Raw genomic sequence first — 15,869 nt, 5'->3', positions numbered from 1 at the left:
GCACACGCCTCTAATGAAATAGACTTAAAACAAACACTTGATATTTAGGGTTTATTTATTTTTTTATGTCTGGTATCCACCTGATATTAGAATCTTGTTGTACCTGTACATTGATGTCTCTCTCAGGTTTGGCCGCTGCCTCCTTGTCCACCAGGAAGAGAACTGTGTAAAGTGCATTTGGTACTAACGCCTGAGGAAAACAGCAAAAAACAACAACAGTCAATTAAAATGAGTTACACTTTTTTTTTAAATAAATGTACATTTTATTTACATGAACAATTCAGTACTTCAATTGTGAGATTATAGTGACTTTAAATACATGACTTGTGGTTTACAGAATTAACGTCCTTGTATCAGTAAGAAACTCGTCATTAAAACATGATGATGTGTCTCTTGTAAGTCAGCTGCAGCCCGCTTGCTCCCAGCGTGTGGTTAAAAACAGACAAGTAAGCACAGGCTTCTCCACAGGAGCCCTGAGGCCAGCCTTTTTCATAAAAATGTCTTAGAACTGCAGTCACCACACATTCAAAGGTGTGCCTCACTAAGAAACCAAACTGTGTCAGAGACTGAGAGGCAGAACAAAAGGAAAAGTGTACGGAATGCCAAAGTGTAATAACTTCAAGAGGGAGACATGACATTCAAGCTCAGAGGACAACAGAGGTTTAGGCAGGGTCTGAAAACTCTCTGGGTGTGTTGGAGGGTAATTACATAGTTTTCCAAAGCAGGCTCACCTGCAATTCAGACAGAGATGACAAAAGAGCTGGAACCGGCTGCTGCCTCCTGCTGTCTATAACAACAGAGAGACCTTGATCACGCCTTTCCTTCCTAAAAACAAAGCATAACAATGAGACAGATTATTGTATTTACATTATTACCATATGTTATTTAAACTAAGAGAGGTTTTTTGTGATATTTGTCGGACATTTTTCCTCCAACAATGCAAATAACTTTAAAATTGCTTTAAAACACAAAAAGTGAGGTACACAAATACAGATGCATTTGTCAATCTTTTGGCATTGAATAACAGATGTAGTATTAATAGATATTGAACAAATGTCTGCATAGGACATTAGGAGCATTCACCTCAGGGGTGATGGACAGGTGGGATATTTACTGGAGTGATTCTGAATAAAACGGTGCCTGACTTACCGCAGTGTGGAGTAGTAGTAGCCCAGTAAACAGGTGAGGTCACTGACCGTGCAACTCTCACCTGCCCACACCTGAGCTCTCGTGCACACCTGCAGCACCGCCCTCCCACTGCGATCTCGGTTTCCTGGAAGAGAGAAGGCAGCAGGGAGTCAACACCTGATACTTACGTAACTTACAAAAATGTTTGAGCTTAACACAGTTCATACATGACCATGTCAATAATGGAAATAATGCTGCTCAAAGCCACATGGTGTACCTGAATGTTTTAGGTACATGTGCATCAAGAAAACAAGACAATAACAATCACCCTCTATGTATTTTCCTCTTTTCAAAGTGAGCTTTAAGCAAAGTTTCCAATGTTAAAATCTTCATAAGCCATTATTTAAAGGGAATAAAAACAGTTGTTTTCAGATTTCCCGTACCTGGCAGCATCACAGCGCCTGATGTGAGCAGCTCTTGATTGACTTCAGACACCAGTCTAGGGAGTGCGGTGATACTCTCATAGGGCGAGCTTGAAGCCAGCCTGATGGCTGACCCATTTGCAGCTTTAGGACTGTGTGACTCCTCTCTGCTGTATCTGTGTCCCCTGATCTCGCTGCTGATGGTGTCATCACGTAAACCTGTAGAGGGAATGAAAAATAGTGGGCAAAAACTGTAGAAAAAATACAGAACAAAAGTTCAAAATTAGAGTCTTGAGTGCACCTCACTTCTCCCTGACCGTATTGTTTAACCTGATGAAGTATGTGTTTATTGATGGCCTAGGTAAGAGTTCTCTAGAAATGAGTTCACACCAACTCATCCTTGACACCAGGTGTTAAGTGAGGCTGACTCATCCTGAACTTTGGCATTATTAGACTCTCATATCTGAGTTCACTCCCTCCTCTTCAGCTGTTTATACCTAGAGGCTCTTCATATTGGAATGCTGCCCCTGGCTTTTCCCAAATGGTGCCACATTGCACAGACTTGATCCAACAAAACAGCGTGCAAAGTGCATCACTGCATCTTGCTTCAGACTTCATTGTGCTTTGACCAAGAAAAAATGTAAATAGATACAAATGAACGAACATGCTGCTGGACAATATAGACTCCGTACTTACATTTTTCACAATATTCAGTTTTTTAAGATATAAAAGGTATTGCTGTTAATATATAGAAATACTTTTTACATTATTTATAATTACAAAATATATATTTTTTAACAGAGCTTGTATTATGACAGGAAAAAAAGTCATCCCTGGGTGTTTTTTTTTTTTAACAAGAAACTTTAAATTGTGACATCCCCTCTACATCGGATGCCAAATTTGATGCTCCTCGTTTCCTGTTTTCTCGGGGTTAGACCTACAGTCAGCTCAAACAGAACCTCCTCGACCTGATGTGCCCCATGTTTATCAGGCCATCAGTAGCTGCAACATCCCCTTTATCCACACTGGTAGATGTGGCTGTTGTGTAGAGCTTCCTTTGGTTTTGACACAAATAAACTCAAACAGTCTGACTTATCCACTTTCCTTTCAAACTGATAACAGGGATTTCACTTAAACAACTATTCCAACTTACCTATAGTAATGCATGATTTAACTAAATATACCTTTATCTCTTATCCTTGATACAGTTTAATGATGTAACACAGGTTAACTCTTACTTTTTATGAAAACATTGAAATTACTAAGTGTGTCTACAATCATGCTAGCAGCTCTGCTAGTCTGTAATTAGGCAAAGTAATGCTTTGAGCTGCATGCTAATTCCAGCAGACTAACATACTCACAATGACAATGATAACGTTTAATGGCTATTTAGTTCACCATCTCAGTTTAGTGTTAGCATACTACCGTTTACTATGGAGCACAAAACATGAAGTACAACTGAGCCAGATGGAAATGTTGAAAGTTTTTGGTCCTTTCAAGCATTTGACGGGGCGACATTATGACCTGATGAGATCACTAAAGTTAAGGTGATTTGTTTTCTAAGGACCAAAAATGTACGCTCTCTGCATTTCCTCTAATATTTATTCATATTTCAGGTTACAGCAAAGTCATAGACATATCTTTTATAAAAAACAGACAACCAAGCATTGATATGCTTTACTACAAATAAACCTCCATAAGCTATAGACCACTACTGTCTCTGATCACCTGTTGTGTGTTGTCTTTTTAAACAGTCTGAGGCCTCTTGTATTGTCCTGCTCTGTCCTGTGATAGTTAACCCCCCTCAGCTCAGCCTCTTTTGTCTTCAAACAGTCGGTGCATTTCCTGTGCGACTGTGTGACCAGGCTTGTGTTTGCTGCATGTTTCCTAAAATGCTTTGTTTTCACAGGAAGTGACAAACGAAGAGTAAAGCCTCCTGAGTATTGTCCTGTGTCAATGTCTGTTTTTGTGCAGTCGGAGGGACACGTTTTAAAAAACATCATAAAGCCTGAATGTGCAATGGTTCCTCAAACTTTAAAGCTCATTTGAGTATATAGTAGCTCATTATGAAAAAGCCTGATATTAATATTAATGCCTCCATATGCTGTACAAAAACAAACCAGCCCATCAGCGAGGGGATTAATTATTTTTTAAATCATTATGTAACATATCTGTCACCCCTGCAGTGCAGTAGGTAGGTTTTACGATAAGCAAATCAACGGCACGCTGCCAAAACAGCCTTATGTTTAATTTATTCCATTCCAAACATTTGTTAGGAGTTTGAGGTTATACATTTAATTTAAAAGGACAAAACACTGTATGTACAGGACAAAATCAGCCAATTGATCAAGTCCGATTTGTCCACAGGGGGCACCAAAATCGAGTAATTCAAAGAGTTTTAAGTTACAGATTTCATAATTTACATGACAGAGTCTATGTTTTGATATTGAAATTTGATGGCTCATATCATGACTCACTTAATCCTTTGAGTATACATTTCATAGTAGAGTGAGTCAGTGCAAGTCAGTTTCTGTGTTTCTGGGGTGAGTGACTTACAAGACACCGGCACAGTTTGAATGTTGTTTTTTCTTTCCCTGGTGGATGATTGATTCACAAAGGAAACTTTTGTAGATGAGGCAACCCATCTGGGATCAGTGCAGCCCCCAGTCACCGTGGGGTCATGTCATTGTGGCACGTTGGGGTCCTGTGCTTGGTTTACAGGATTCTTTGTTGCCTTTGAAACATCATTATGAGAAACCTGCTTTGCAACATCTGAAATACAATCCCCTCTGAGGTAATCTCAGAAACATAACACTGATGTGATTTGACTACTGTATTGGGTAAATGGTGTGAACTAACCACATTTTGAAGAACATGGCATAAATATGTTGATTCAGAGAATCTTTTCAAATGGCCTTACTATTGTGTGAAATTATCCTAGGATAGGATTCAGACATTTAAATAAACAAAGTCACTTTCCTTCTCCCATTTCAATTCATGGATGAATCTGTTTTTGCTTAAACAGCATGATTCCCTTGGTGGATCTCACACAGTGACACTTTCCTGAGCTACCCTGTGTGAACCGACATAAAAAAAACAGTCTGGAAGAGTTAAAGAAAACAGGGTATGATTATAATCCTGTTTCCAGGGGTATGGCCGTACCTGTCCCGTGAACGTGCCAAAGAATACACAGGGGTTTTGAAAAGCAATCTGTCACCGCTGGCAGCGTTAAAGCTGTAATGAGCTGCAGCCATGTGATGCTGTAACCAGCCCTGCTGCAGGGTATGATTACACACCCTGCTGAGAAACCACCATCATCGAGGTCTTAAGATTGAAACTTGGTTTTTACACCCTGAGGTTGTCTTATTCGATAAGTGAGGGATGACTAACCTTGTAGCCATGACGATCCAACCACTGTTGGAGAGCACCCAACATGTCATTATGAAACAACTTTTTAAGTTTTGAATAAGAGAGTATCACCTAAAATAAAGTAACTATTGAATGTTTGTATATATCTAATCTATATAAAATAGTCTGTATTGAAGAATGAAAAGTATTATGATTGTTTGAATACCCAATGAGTAAGATTGTTACTCTATTATTGTTGTTGTCCATTAATCCTATTATTAGATCAAAACCAATGATGAATCTGTTTCTCAGACAGTGAATTTGTCTCCGTTAAACCTTCCTACCCTGTTTTTGGAACTCAAACAGAAGTCCATTGATATCTATTGAATGTAAAAATATTTAAAAACAAGTGTCAAAGTTTTCAAAAACCAAAGCGAGCTGCATACTGTAGTTTGTGCATTTTTTGAGGTCAGTCAACAACTGACTGTTGATCATGGAAGCAGTGGGGGTTAACTCATTGCCCATATTCACTGTAATGAAACAATGGATCAGCCACAACATCAGTGTTGTGTCGGGATTTGTTTTGCAGTTGTTTAAAAGGGGCTATATGTAACTTTTTACATGTATAAATCATTTTTTATCGGCCATTAATAAGCGAACGGTTAACTGATGTGAAAAAGTAGATGTTCACTGTCTATCTGTGTTGCCTGTATAAAAAGCTCCAGGAAATGACAGTTTATGCGTGTTCTCAACGTCCTCCTCACTCCGCTCCGCTTACAGAGATCAACAGTACAAACTCATCACACACTCCCGGTCTTCACCTGCACAGCCAGAGGCCGTCTTCTACACACTTCTATCCGCCCTAAGAGCTCTCAAAGACGGACAAACTCATCACACACTCCTGCTCTCAGCCAGTGCCTGCAGAGACTGTCGTTTGTAGGATGGAGAATGAATACAGACACACAGACTCCTTCACAGACTTTCACATGTGTATGACCACTTACCTCCTCTGTAAACATTATGCTGGTAAATATCCATTGTTTCGCGGCCGATGATGATGCTCGTTTGTGTATGTACGAGCACGCATGACCAGCACGCAAGGGAGAGTGAGCAACAGGTTACTGGTGCAGTTCGCCTAACGGCCATGCGGTATCGCTACAAACGCAGTATTTTTGAAAGTTACATACAGCCCCTTTAAAAAAAATAAAAAATTCCATGTTACAGATTATCAATGTCAGGCTTTGGGTACGCGTACAAATAAATGTTACAATGCTCAGTTCCTTGTTGGTTTCTGTTCTTTCTTAGGGGATTTTTAACTATTTAAAAAATGTATCATTGTTATATACAGTGTACATATTGCCTCAAATGAGTTTAAGTTTTGCTTATAGAAGTTTACCCTGAGGAATATACGTGGATATTTAAGCAAAACGTAATAGATAAACAGGCTGTTATAATGTGATATTGTCCAAAGACTCAGACTCTGTATTTACCTCTTCAAACATGTAGCACAAAAAGGGTAACGCCCAGGCATGTTCAGCAGTGCCTTGCATGTGTGAAAGTTCCTTTAGTGTTCGTAAACATAGTTTGAATGAGTGATGCATTGTAATAATTTACAGCTGGTTGTTGCTTCATTCTGTATACACTGTTGGGGGTTCCCTCTGGAGGCTTCATATTCTATAGATTGGTTATATGTTTGTTATTTCTTTCAGGAAATAAAGTGGATAAGAAGTATAGAGTGTGATTAAAATGACATTAAGTAAGTAATAATCTCAAAACCGTCCACATTTGAGTAAATCTACTTGGATACAAGCAGGAAAGTTTTTTTTTACTTAACACCATGCAGTGCTGCAGTCACATACCTGGCTCCTCTTTGCTGCTTCTTCTCTCAGAACCAGGAAAAGCTGCCTCGATACCCAGCTTCCCAATATGAAAAGTGTATCCGTTAATCAGTTTTTTGGGAGAGATACTGGTCGAGCCTCCAGAAGAGGATCGTTCTCTGTGACCTTTGACCTGTCCCGCTTTGTTAGTCCTTTCCAATGACTTTGAACGTCTTTCGGCCCGCCTTTCTGCACTCCTCAGCCCCCTCTGTAAGTAAAGCAAAGGCGTGCTGGGCCTGGAATCATCCCCAATGAGCCAGCCACGGCTACCCAGCCTCCGAGATAAGTGATCTCTGGAGGGGGTCCGGGTGTCAGGGCTGCTGCCGGGTGTCACCATCCTGTCTCTTAGCCCAGCACTGTGCTCTGGGTTTTCCTCCAGGATGGATTCAGAGCTGGACCCGAGGCTCATGGGGTTCTGCAGAGCCTCCATGTAAGACTTCCTGAAAAGTCTTTTGCTCTCGAATGTTACAGAGTCCCTTGGGAGGCGGCGGCGAGGGCCTGGGTTACTGAGGTCTGTGCTAAAAGAGAGCATTTTGGACCCAGGCCCTGGCTCCTTTTCACTGCTATCCTCGCTCCCTCGTCTGATATTGCCCTCCTCAGTGGGTCCTTCGATTTTAATAATGGGTGTAGTAGAGTCTGGTGGACTAACACTGTGGGTCTCACTGCTGGGGTCCATGAAATGTCTGTTTGGGGAGGCGGGCTCAGAGAAAAGGGAGTCTCCCTGTGAGTGCAGGGACTCTCTGGAGCTGCGGTGGCTGTCCAGAGTACCCGTCGAACCACTGGTGCTGCAGGTGCTGAGCTGGCTAAGGAATCCACCTCTGCTGCATTGCGCCTGCATGATGGCGTCTGACGTGCTGCTGACAAAAAGCGGGTTAACCACGTTCTTCCACGGCGTCCTGTACACGGACTTACCGGTGGTGAGCAGGCAGTTCTGTAGCGGCTGTATGTTTCGGTCTCGTGTTACATTCTGCAGGAACTCAGCTGTGAAGACGCTGCCATACATGCTCTCTGCGATGGGGATATCTGTAATGGCCTGCCCACTGGCCGACAAACATTTTATTACGAGCTTAGCGGTCTTGCGCCCTAGAGGAACTATTTGTAGGTAGAAGTCTCCTTGCTTTAGTCGCACTTTGTGCAAAGGGGCGATCTGCAGGACGACTTTTTCATGGATGCAGAGAGGCCAGCCCTCATGATAGAACAGCAATCCTCTGAACTTCACCTGCGAGAAAACAAAACAGAAATCAGTCAAACCTTCTCCCATTAAAAAAATATTATTATGTTCTGTGAGTCATCGCTCAGCTGTGGTTCGCCTTGCATCATTACAACTGACACCTGCAAAGCCGTGTTCAAACACATGTTTAACTTTAAGACAGAGGTGAGATGTTTTCATTGGACACACCAAATGATTCACTGTCAGAGATTGTTCAGCTACAGGAAAACCTGTCTGATCAGGCCGGGTTTCGCAGGTTTCACTCTGACGTAGTAAAAAAAGTTATCCTAAGAGCAAAGAAACAGTGCTCAAGGCTGGCTTTTTTCATCTCTAATGTCAAGGCAAAGACTGAGGATTTTTGATCTTCCTCTGAAGTGTCTCGTGTTGCTTGCTATACAAAGACTCTCATGCAGGCCTAGCTGTTCTCAGGGGAGAGGCTTAGGTGAAACTGTTGCTCCATTGCTATCGTCACAGTGTAATCGCTGCAGAGATGAATACAGAGGAATAAAGTTTCAGTCCTTTGAGTGTAAAGTCCTTACACACAGCAATGAAAGCTGATGTGAGAGAATACTGAATTTCACTTTGGGCCAAAGAGTCCATGGCAACCTTTCAAACAGACTACAGCTTCCCTCTGTTTTCCTGTTCAGAGAAAGATTGCAGCTTTTCAACTTGTTTTCCAAACAATACTTAACTCTGTCTCACTCTGATTCTTGACCTTCCCACTCAACACATTCCCACTCAACACTCACACTGTGCTCACATTCTTTGAAAACAAACTGAGTTCTTATCACTTCAGTATTATTATTATTATTTTTCTTGTTTGTTTTGAATCTGGGTGATCTGACACACTGAAACAAGTTTTTGTTCGGCTTTTGGAATATTCTCATTGTTGTGTCCTCAATGCCTATTTCTTAAAATGTTATTTTTCAAATGAAAGTAAAACATAGAATACATCTAGCCGTTCTGTATAAAACATCACTTACATTGGTTTAAGATAATCTCTGAAAATGACAGTTGAAAGTAATCAACTAAAAAAAACTCACAGAGGTTTCTTGTTGGATGATCTGCAGAATCCGCTTTGCAGGGAGCAAGAAGTCAATAAGGCAGCGGAGGCCGTCTCCTCTGTACTGCCTTTCCACCACGCTGAAGAGCTGCCAGAGGACAGTGGCGGCAGTGGCACTGAAGGGTCGGTACAGGGCTGACAAGGTGTTCTGAATGCAATTGTCCAAAGACTCAGCGTCCTGAGGAAGCAAAAGAGCTGGATAAGTTTGGATCTCTTTAATCAAGGGTAGCTTGTACTATTTATGATGATTACAAGAAGGATTAAGCCACATGAAAACATTGGAATATAAAAACACCAAATGGATTTGGCTTGTGACTCTTCTGAGAAAACATTCTCAACGTCATTACAGGTTGTGGCCTTGGTGTGAACATTGGCTGTTAGCATGCTGGACAAATATTTATGCCCCTTATTTCCAAGGATATTAAGACACATAAATTATAATTATTATTATTATTATATTATAAGTGCCCAAAAAAGAATTTAAAAAAAGCAAAAATTTTACAGAGAAAAATGTTGCATTAACATTTAAACAATTTGTTTTGGATTTTTTTTGGGACCCATTGGGAGGTCCTAACTTTTGGGTTTACCACTGAACAAGAACGCTATAGACTAGAGTCTACAGACATGAGTCTACAGACAAGAGTCTACAGACATGAGTCTACAGACAAGAATCTACAGACATGAGTCTACAGACAAGAATGGCAATGCTGTGTTTTGGAGCTAAATGCTAAGGCTTGGTGCTAGTTTCCTTTCAATAGTCATGCTAAAATGCATGCTAATGTTTAGCAGGTATGTCTTTTATGTAAAAAATGGCAATCAGTCTATTTGTCATCATGATTTTTTACTACAAATATAAAATGTCAACCTTCTGGCCAGTCTTAAAAAAAAGTCAGTGTGTCACAAAATGCAGAGGGATTCTTCTTCTGGGACAAATCAATGCGTTCATAAACTAATAATACGTTTATAAATTGAAGTAGCTAGATTCCTTTTTTTAGCCATACTAGCAGCAAAGCATATAAAATGTATTAATCTAACAGTTCTGGTGAAACTTTTACTCAATAATAAGGCCTTTGCTTACTGTATATTTATCTGAACTGGCATGAGCACTTTAGCTACTGATCATGATTAAACTTGAGCAGACAGTCAGGAAGTTTTAACATGACAGGAAATCACAGCCATCATGGTCTTTCCATCAGAGAGAAGGGAAACACCTGGTGGGAGTGACGTCACTGTCAGTGGACACAAACAGCAGAACTGGAAAGTCCAAACTGAACTCCAGTTGTTGCTCACTAATAACAGCCATGTCATCACTGACTATTGTCTCACCTCTACATGACCCGGGACACCACCAACTATCCCCACCGCGGCAGATGACATGTCCGACACTGATAGTTACAACTCGTCCCGGAATTAGACGGGACATTTTGCATAAAAGCAATCCTGAATGAGGTCGACCCTGTCTTGTAACGGTTCTGGCTATGACCTTACTCTCAGCAGTAAGAGCCAAGGCCAAACATCTCTCAGCTATCTGTCCTTTCCGAATGGAACACAACAGTAGAATACAGACATCTGCCTCCAATGATAACCACACAAATAGATAGCGATGCCAAGGAAAGTCCCACACTATTAAAACTGTGTACCATACTAAAGAACGTGGGGGTAAAGGACCCAGCCCTTCACAGCTACTCAAATGCCTATGCTGTGTTTACATGGCAATGTAAGTGTGTAAAAAGGATGCAAAGACAACGATATTTCCTGAATTGATCCTGTCAGACAGCCCATTTTTCACCCTTGGTAGGATGTGTCCTGTTTATCTAAGCAGCTAAGGACCATCAATTAGAGGAGAGCGAGTACAGTTCAGTGCATTGGTACACATGCCACGACTCTACTACAAGGCACTCATTGTGCACCCCGCCTCTCTAAGTGCTATGTGCTGTACAGTGCTGGTGTCCTGAAACAAAACGCCTACCTCCATTAGCAGTCAGCCTGCTTTTAGTGAGACAAAAATGTCTCTGGGCATTAGTCACTGTTACACCCGGGAGGAGAAGAATAACATGGTGTTTTATTGGAGGAAAGCTAACAATGGGAGGAAAGCCCTCGTTACAAAGTTCGGACACAGCAGCAAGTTTCTCTTCAGGTTCCCAAGGCAAAAAAAAAACAAACTGTGGTAGTGACAGATGGAGCATTTTGAATAGCAGTTACTCAAAATAAAATAAATTTGATTTCTAGATAAATCAAAATGTTATTCAACCTGTTGCAAAAGGAAAGCTGTACAGTGACCCATGGCAGCCATTCTTTTAAGATGTCATGCTCAGGGTGGGAAGCTCAAATGTAATCATATACTGTGTTTCAGGTTGTAAGTCATACAAATGTTGGGAATATCAAAACTTATAACAATAAATCGCTTTGATAGTGAAAACTGAAAAGAAATGTATGAGTGAAAATACAGAGATAAACCGAGTCATATTTTAATGTTTACAAAAAAAATCAACTTTCATATCCCTTTGCAGCATCTGCACATTGGACGCCTGCTCTACCAAATGAGGTATACCAATACCTGTCCCTCCAAATTTTTATTTGAAAGATAAAAATGATTATGTGATTTAAGAGGTTTGCAGATCTTAAACAGTGTTTTGATATTGCAACATCATTTAGCTTCCACTTTCTGCATCTGAGTAAAATTGCTGCCATGTGAATATGGTAAATGTAATCCATTGCTAAAGTATGGGCAAACAAATACCTTACCTTACAGTACCAATAACTGCCCAACACAATGTTAAATTTCAGAGTAGGCTATAGTAAAAAATGCAAAAAAAAAAAAATGCAAAAAAATGGTAAATCAGTAATTATCTGCATTGGTTTTGTTGGAATTTAATGACTGGAAGAGTCCAGTTAACCGACTGCAAGAAAATTGAATAAGAAAGACTTGTTTGGGGGTGCGCTTGTTTGGGGGTGCGCTGGGGCGCGCGTCCCATGTGTTGAGACTCTTGTCTCGAGCGGGAGGCCCGGGTTTGCTTCCACCCGTGGCCCCTTTCCGCATGTCATTCCCCGCTCTCTCTCCCTGGTTTCCGACTCTATCCACTGTCCTATCTCTGCATTAAAGGCACAAAAAAGCCCCAAAAAAAATCTTTACAAAAAAAAAATAAAAAAAATGAAAGACTTGTTTGTTTGTCAGTGGTTTGACAGATGTGAGGATTGTGGTGGCTGTGTTGGTTGGATCTTGAAATGATTGAATCACAATAATTGTAGCTATCTGGCAACGTATGGCATGAGTGATACTTAGACACAACAGTGGTGTAAATAATGGTGATAATCAGAAATCACACAGCCAGAGCCTGTCAGGGGAGGTGATATATCAAATAGTTTAAATTATTTTTACATTTTCAATACAGACAAGTATGTAATTTTCAGTTTTCTTAATCATGGCCTCTTAAGAACTTTGCTCTATTAACATTGCAAAAAGCTGATGTTTAATTATAAAGGTTAAGGTCAACATTAATGTTAACTAACAGACAATTAACTAACAATTGATGTAGTTACATTCTTCATTAACTGTGCCCACCTCTGGGTTACATATAATATGGAATGTATCACCTTCCATTGTAAGGAAGCATTTCAAAAGCATCACCTGGCTAGTGGAAGAGATATCTGCATGTCTCAGCAAAACGACTGAGCTTAGCCACCAGAGCTAAACTCCCCATCCGCTCTAAACCACAGAGGAATGCAGTGTGTATGGCTGTGTGGAGCCCTAAGACCCTCAGACAGGACAAGAGCAGACTGGGAAGTCCCACCCTTTCTGATGCCAGGTCTTTGTGAGCGTCCGCCTGTGTGATGGATAACTGAGGTGGTAATTAATGGCTTCAAGCTCCAGGTGGGATGGTTTTGTCTACACTGTAGGTGTAACAGCTGTGCAGAAGATGCACAGAGCCGGAAAGCAAGCTAAAACATTGGGGATTTCTATACACTGGCAACTTTGTTTTTTTAGATATATTGTAAGGTATGGCTGAGTTTGAGGTGGGAACAACTATTGCAGTGCAAATGGAATGTAGGGTTATAAGTAAATTAAGAGAGGTAAAATATATCAGGGTCAAGTGTTTCTTAGTTGTTAACATGTGTCACACTGAAGAGTAGAGAATCAAAGAAGGGAAAGAGAGAGAGAGAAGGGTCATAAGGCAGAGAAAGGAAGAGCGAGAGACCTGCAAAGACGGGGAGAGAGGGAACAAGATGTGGTCACTGACACATTTAGTGGGTCAGGGACACAAAAGGCGCTGCCTACCAGGCCTCCAGTGGAGCATGAAGCCACCAGGGGAGTGTAACAGGAGAGCCCCGTAGCCCCCATACAGACTGCTCGCTAACCAACCTACTAACAGCCTCAAAGGCGACGAGGCTGACAAAGGCCACAGGTTGCTCAGACCTGTACCGCTGCCAGGACCCCAACAATAGAGCCTAGTGAGGCCTTAGCATTGAGACTGCAGTTTGATTCAGCTTTTGATCTGTAGGAATGGAAATCTCATTTTATGAGAGGAGCAAAGTATGGAGAGAGACTGGGATACAAAGCCAGTAAATAGAACTGAACAAGGCTTTAATTATTCACAGTAGTGCAACCACGGGCTTATTCATTTCATATATTATGATAAGCAAGTTGGAACTGTTTGAATAAAAATGCCCAGAAAGTGTTTTATGTTCAAAAATTGCTCTTTTCAATTCCATTATTTGGCAGATATAAGTGGATTTCCAATCTCCTTTTTCTCTCTCCAAACAAATGCTTAAGCTTTTGACACACACTTGAATATGAACTCAAACTGAATTGTATTGAACACAACAAAAGCTACACTTTTCAATGTTTCCGATCATTACAGAACAATCTATCAATCAGAAACAACTTAATATTAGAGCGTCTGCGCAAAAAGACACGGCAGTAAATACTATAATGTTGTCTCTGCAGATAAACTTTAACCCTGAGAGGCCCACACTGATAGTGGGACAAATAATGGATGTCTGATAGTGATGAACTGGCCCACCCACATGTCCATGGAAAAAAACAGTCCCCACATATTTACATTTTAATTCCACAAGTTGTACTGTAACAGCTTAGAGAAACAAATCTGTTAATCAACAGGCATTGATGTATGCTGTAGAGTCTTCTGCCTATGTTTCCTTTTTCAAGCAAAACAGAAACAAACAGGATACAGAGAAACAGCTGTACATCTTCCTTTTTTAGTTAAGTTAAAATAAGCTTTCCCAAAGGATCAATATGTGATCTTTTGTAGATTCCCACATTGGTTATCAGAAACATTTATGTAGTCACACTGCAACTAATGACTTTGTCTGACAGGATGTAAACAACTTTAACAGGATATTGTTCCTGGGAAGCCCTGATGGACCTCACTGACCCTATACAGATACATGTCGTGCTGTAAATAACACACACACACACAAAATGCACATATTTGATTAGGTCTTTGCATTAAAAGGAACAAGAAAACAAAAAGTGAATGTGGGTCCTTCAACCAATCAGAGCGGTGATGAGCAGTGACAGGGGAGACAAAGGAGCCTAACAAAGGGGAGATAGGGTAAATATAGCATCGTTGCATACCAAAACAAGTGGGAGGAAGATAAAGGACACTGACTTATCAGTGAGGATACAAACTTGTGTATTTCACGGAACCTTGAATTGCTAAAAAGCACATTTGTTTAATCTTGCTTACGTTGTTTAAATTTGTTTTTTTGCAGACAAACAACAACAATTGCGATGGCTGCAAAAGTGTGAAAATTGATCTAATTTGTCTTTCATCGTCATAGAGATTCCCTGTAACTAGTTGTTAAAGTTTTCAACAGGTGGAGGACATGAGAAGCCGTAGTTCAAAAAGAAAACTACAAATGACTTTCCAAGTGAACACAAAGTAGAACAAACAGACATGTAATAAACTTTTAAAGCTACAGTGAGGAGTTTTTGGCAGGTTGGGAAACAGAGTGAAATTAATACTGGTGACTCTTTATGATCTACAAAAGAAAACATGATCATCAGCATAAAGACTGTGATTTCTATTTTGTATTTTTCAGCGCCTTGAACTGATGCTAGAGGGTAGACGCCAGACGAGACAATTAACAGCATGCTGAAGAAACAGCCTTATTTACAAAAGAATGAAACACTTGATCGTTGAAAGAAAGCTGAATGATATTCTTCACCAGAAAACCCAACTCATGCATGTACAGGACAAGATATGCAGAGAGATAGAGGTACCGCTTTTTCTACAGCAGGCACGAAAATAGACACCAAAGAAATGTTCCTCACATGCATAACAAGCTACCTGCTATGTTTTGGCTACCAAACACAAAGCCAAAATATCAGCGGTCGACAAGCTGAGACGAAAACATCCATCCCCGTGAATGTGCACCACTACACACACACACACACACACACACACAAACACACACAAGCACACATACACACACAGCACAGTCGCTGGAGGTTCCCAGGGAAGCCAGGTTTACACTTCACACAAAAAAACAGAAACAAACGTGCAAAAACAAAAAAACAGAAAGAAAAGGAAACTGCCACAGAAACACAGCAAGCCCCTTGAGAACATAATTGAAGCTCGTACCTTAATACTCAGGTAGTTGTCGCAACTCCGGGACTTTGCTCTGGAGTGCATTTTGCCCAGTGACAGCATTTAGGCACCCGACAATATACAACAAATAAAAAGTGTCATCAACTCCAAGGGTTAAAATCCAGCGTACAGCTCTCTCTGTAAGTCATGGCTGTGATATCAACAGGTCCGGTGTGTTTCTCTCTCTCTCTCTCTCTCTCTCTCTCTCTC

At 40.7% G+C, this 15,869-nt stretch overlaps 1 protein-coding gene across 2 annotated transcripts in view; it reads right to left on the bottom strand.

Annotated features, from left to right (window-relative positions):
• zgc:158766 (uncharacterized protein LOC100009641 homolog) overlaps positions 1–15,869 on the bottom strand; it is a 27,119-nt gene extending 11,250 nt beyond the window's left edge. For both annotated transcript variants that reach the window (XM_020637146.3, XM_020637147.3), the window contains exons 1-7: positions 15,654–15,869; positions 9,029–9,226; positions 6,758–7,994; positions 1,572–1,769; positions 1,150–1,273; positions 732–825; positions 104–190 (exon numbers count right to left, since the gene is read on the bottom strand). In XM_020637146.3, the coding sequence (XP_020492802.2) occupies positions 104–190; positions 732–825; positions 1,150–1,273; positions 1,572–1,769; positions 6,758–7,994; positions 9,029–9,226; positions 15,654–15,722 (2,007 nt within the window). In that variant the 5' untranslated portion in view covers positions 15,723–15,869. The remainder of the gene's footprint in view (positions 1–103; positions 191–731; positions 826–1,149; positions 1,274–1,571; positions 1,770–6,757; positions 7,995–9,028; positions 9,227–15,653) is intronic.

Source organism: Labrus bergylta, chromosome 8, assembly GCF_963930695.1.
Source record: "Labrus bergylta chromosome 8, fLabBer1.1, whole genome shotgun sequence".
NCBI classification, from domain to species: domain Eukaryota; kingdom Metazoa; phylum Chordata; class Actinopteri; order Labriformes; family Labridae; genus Labrus; species Labrus bergylta.
The sequence above is the reverse complement of the archived record's forward strand: the minus strand, read 5'-3'. Positions and strand labels throughout refer to the sequence as shown.